General features: G+C 30.6%; 1 protein-coding gene across 1 annotated transcript in view; it reads left to right on the plus strand.

Moving 5' to 3' along the window:
• Positions 1-4,346, plus strand: part of LOTGIDRAFT_175710 (hypothetical protein) — a gene marked incomplete at both ends in the record, with an annotated part of 8,866 nt that extends 4,520 nt beyond the window's left edge. The window contains 3 exons of the mRNA XM_009058776.1: positions 1,749-1,790; positions 2,858-2,928; positions 4,325-4,346. Of these exons, the coding sequence (XP_009057024.1) occupies positions 1,749-1,790; positions 2,858-2,928; positions 4,325-4,346 (135 nt within the window). The remainder of the gene's footprint in view (positions 1-1,748; positions 1,791-2,857; positions 2,929-4,324) is intronic.
• Between the last annotated feature and the right edge of the window lie 490 nt (positions 4,347-4,836).

Consider the following 4,836-nt stretch of genomic DNA (forward strand, 5'->3'; position numbering starts at 1 on the left):
GGGAAGAATAGTAATAGATAATGGTTGAAGAATAGTTTTAGATATATAAGAAGAATAGTTTTAGAAATACAAGAAGAATAGTTTTAGATATAGAAGAAGAATAGTTATAGATATACAAGAAGAATAGTTATTGATATATAAGAAGAATAGTTATAGATATAGATATATAAGAAGAATAGTTATAGATATATTTATAAAGGAGAATGTGCTGGTGGAAAATTTAGACGATAATTCACGATAAAACAAAAAGGTCAGCGAGTTCTGCTTAACACTAATATATAGTTTTGTTTCTTCTTTACAGGTTGAAATAGATGAAGACTTAAACAAATGTAAAACCATTTTGTACTGAGAGATCTAAAAATTATGCTTGATGCTAAAACGAGACTTTGTTTTCATACCCTTATGTCATATAGAAAGCCTATCCAAGTTGATTTAGGTTTCATTTGACTTGCTGTTGTTTTTGTTGTTTTACCCCCCTTTTTTTTGTTGGTTGTAATGGTTGTTGATTAATTTTGTTGGTTGTTGTGATTGATGGTTATTGTTGATGGTTTTTGTTAATGGTTGTTATGGTGTTTTTTAGCTTAATAAATTTTGTTTTCATTAATATTAATATATTATTTGAGGCAATTTGAGTAAAAATGTGGACAGACTAAATTACATCAATCGTGATTTTTCGGTCATATCGCGCCAGGACCTCTGTCTTGAATATGTGGGCGAGATTTCCCATCCAATTTCGATAAATATCAGAAATCCCTATTACATCACTCAGAATTGTATATCTTCATGGACCTCTGTCTAGAATATTGGACCAAGCTTATTTATTACCTTTCACGGAATGTACCAAAAATTCCCGAATTTTTTGCAGTTTTTTACAGGACGAAAAATCGTTTTTGAATATAATTTCAAGAGTAGGCTATTGTCGCTTTACTTGCAAATTATTTCCTATTGCACACTGCATGGTTTTGCCAGTCTTCGTTAGCCAAATCAGATACAGATACAGATAAAATACGACGTAACAGGCTTTAAAATATTATCGATTCGAATAAATGTATATTTCCCCCATTGCATACTGCATGGTGTCGCGCAAATTAGTAGTAGAAAAGTAAGCCTTAATTATCTGTTTCATTGCAGTTTTGAAATGTGGTTTGAAAAGTCGTCACACCAACAACTTTGAGAGAAGAAAAGATAAGCCAAGTAATTCATTCATTCATTCATTCATTCATTCATTTATTCATTTAAAGTTTCATCCAAGTTATTGAGCACGTCTGTTGAGATGAGCTCATAACAATTCTATATTCTTGATGATAAACTCAATTCCATCGATGTCTTTTTGAGCCGCGAAATGAATTTTATTTCCCTAAAGTTGGTGTATGTCGCTATAACGTGGTCTATTCATTCAATGTCTTGACCTTACATAAAACAGTAATACAATGTTGTTTAGTGGCCTTTCCTTATAATCCGAAACGCCAGAATTAAAATCTGAGCTCGAACTTCTGAAAAAAATTGCTCAGACAGAAAAAAAGCTTTTAGCTTCTTAGCTTTGAGCTCCTTAGCTTTGAGAAGTAGGCCGTTCCAGCTGTAAAACATTTTTCAAATTCGGGTTGTTCCTAAACTTGACAGAAAAATGTTTTGAATGTAGCGTGTGACGGATTATGAAATTACCCCCCTTTGACCAGATGCAAATTCTATGAGTCATGCTTCACGTGCTAGATAAATGGATGCTTTATTTGTTTTTAACTTTATTACAGAATTTTTGTGTATTGAACGTTATAAAAACAGTTATATTACAGGTAAGTTTATAACTAATTTTAATACTTTTCTCGGGTCTATTGGGTTTCATTCAATAGCATGACTTATTCAGTAATATTGTAATTGTCACGTATTCACATATTTTAAAGTATGGTCCGAAACATTCTCGTATTGATATTTAGTTAAGTTTCATTTACTTTTGTTTTTTTTTATTTATTTGTCCATTAGCCCACTCAGGATTTTCAGAAACATATATCGGTAGCATCAGATGAATTAATTTCTATGCAGGCTATAATTTTTTTCAATTTTGATAAAAAAACACAGGGCTTAGACCGAAATGTGCTGCCTTTTCTCATCCTTATTGATGTTATTTCATTCATTCATCATTTTTTAATGATTCATTCATTCATTCATTTATTCATTCGATTGATGCATTCATTCATTTGATTCATTCATTTATACGATTCATTTATTTGTTTTAATATCCTTTCGCTCATTCATTTTGTAACATGCGCGGCATCATGGGATGAATGAAATTCATTCATTCATTCACTAAATCACTCTGATTTTTTTGTATTTGAATAACGTGTCGGAAGCATGAAATGTGGTAATGTCAATTCGAGTCGAGTTTTCATATTGCGAACTGTTCACCTTGTTGACTTCTCATCTCATCTCATCTACTTTACTCATAAGCCTCATTTCCGACCACTGTGGTGTCTGAATCCCATTTTGCCTATTTAATGAACTGAAAAAATATGAAGTAAAAATTCTAGACCATTTTTAAAAGTAAATTCAAGGTAGAGCAGTGTGGTAATTTCAAATCTAAAAACATGCCATATTTACATTGGATCCGAAAATTCTAAGACAAACACTATGCATATAAATTGTGAAATAACAAGTACTACTGACTTCGCACAGAAGTTGGTGAATCGAATTTTTAAAGGGAGAGTCTGATATTTCATTCATTCATTCATTCATTCATTCATTCATTCATTCATTCATTCATTCATTCATTCATTCATTCATTCATTCGAATTCATAACTTATTCATTGGTATCAGTTAGTTTACCCAAAAGCCACGTCTGTCACATATTTCATTTCATTTCAGTTGTTAGTGACAGTTTTGTTTTTGAAAAAAGTAATGTATAATAAACAGTATGATAAACAGTTCTACGAAAGGTAAGCTCATTGAATTATTTCTCAAAACAAGGCGTAGCTTTCATTATTCATTGCTATCAATATCTCAGACCCATCACATATCACAAAGTGGAAAAGATTAGAGTTATGCCACTGTTTTTGCAAAATGTTCCATTTGTACGGTTCCGGTTTCATAAATCTAATAAGAACAGTAGGACGTAAAACTCATATTCATTGAATTTCATTTCATGTTATGGTGACTGCAAATTCAAGCTTTGATAAAAATTTTAGTTCCGAAAGATATTCTGAGTATAGAACACCATGAAAAGCAGTGTTACAAATTTAAGGTAAGCCAACTAAATACATAAGAATTTACGGGTTGAGACTTTTTACTATGATGCGGAAAAAAATAACTAATAATGGAGACAAACAATGCGGTCCAATTTTCATACATGTGCCTTTAGCTATATATAAGCAAATTGCCTTTTAAAAAGAACTTTGTGAAATATGCTAGGTATGGGTTAAGAAGATAACTTATAAAATATCTTGGATACGAAGAATAGTTATATAATTATAATGGTTAAGAAGAATAGTTATAGATACTTATTTAGAAGAATTTGTAGATAATGGTTAAGAAGAATAGTTGTTGAAAACAGATATGGAATGAAATTAATAGAGTTTTACGTCCTACTTATCTACAACAAAAAAAAACAGATAAGAAGATAAATAGATAAATGGTTTAGATATATATAAAGTTTCCTTTCCACCAGGGTTTTATCAATTACATTTTGGATAGGTCTAAATTTATCATATTCGTCTCAGTGAATCCGTATTTCGACACCGGATACCCCTTGCATTACTGCAACTATAACAACCAAGGCTACGGGTCTGCGTCTTAATGATTATTAATTCCATGTCTTCATTATATTTACAACAGAATAGTCAGATCTATTAGAAGGTTAGTTATAGTTAAGAAAAATAGTTATATATATATATATGAATAATATTGTAGATGATGGTTGGGAAGAATAGTTATAGATATACAAGAAGAATAGTTATAGTTATACAAGAAGAATAGTTATAGATATACAAGAAGAATAGTTATAGATATACAAGAAGAATAGTTATAGATATACAAGAAGAATAGTTATAGTTATACAAGAAGAATAGTTATACAAGAAGAATAGTTATAGATATATAAGAAGAATAGTTATAGATATACAAGAATGATAGTTATATACAAGAAGAATAGTTATACAGTAAGAATAGTTACAAGAAGAATAGTTACAGATATATAAGAAGAATAGTTATATTTATATAAGAAGAATGGTTATAGATATCTTTATAAAGGAGAATGTTCTGGTGGAAAATGTAGACGATAAAAAAGGTCAGCGAGTTCTGCTTAACACTAACATAACGTTTTGTTTCTTCTTTGCAGGTTGAAATGGGACAGAGGATGAAGTCTTACTCATTAAACTAATATAAAACCATTTTTGTACTGAGGGGTCGAAATATTATGTATGACTGCTAAAACACCCTACGTTTTCATATCGTTTTGAGATACAACGTTCATTTAGGTTTCATTCGACTTGTTGTTGCTTTGTTTTGGATGGTTGTTGTGGTTGGTGTTTGATTTGTTGGTTCTTGTGACCGTTGCTTTTGTTGATGTTTATTGTGATTGTGAACAACTTTTGACTTCATATTCTTAATTTGTGATCAAAGTTCTCGAATAATTTGTGGGGTTATTTTTAAAATTTATTTGAAATACAGAGTGCGTATCGTGTGGCAGGTGATTATTTATATATGAAAGGAGTAATGCAATCGATCAAGGTTTTGAAAAGAGTAGGTGATAGAAAGAAAAATGTTGAAAACCCCTGCCTTCTTGTAAAATACAGGTACAAACCTTGACCTTGAATCATGAATCTTGAATTTGATGCCAGTTGATTAAAA

The sequence above is a fragment of the Lottia gigantea genome (genome assembly GCF_000327385.1).
Source record: "Lottia gigantea unplaced genomic scaffold LOTGIsca_353, whole genome shotgun sequence".
In the NCBI taxonomy this organism is placed as follows: Eukaryota; Metazoa; Mollusca; class Gastropoda; family Lottiidae; genus Lottia; species Lottia gigantea.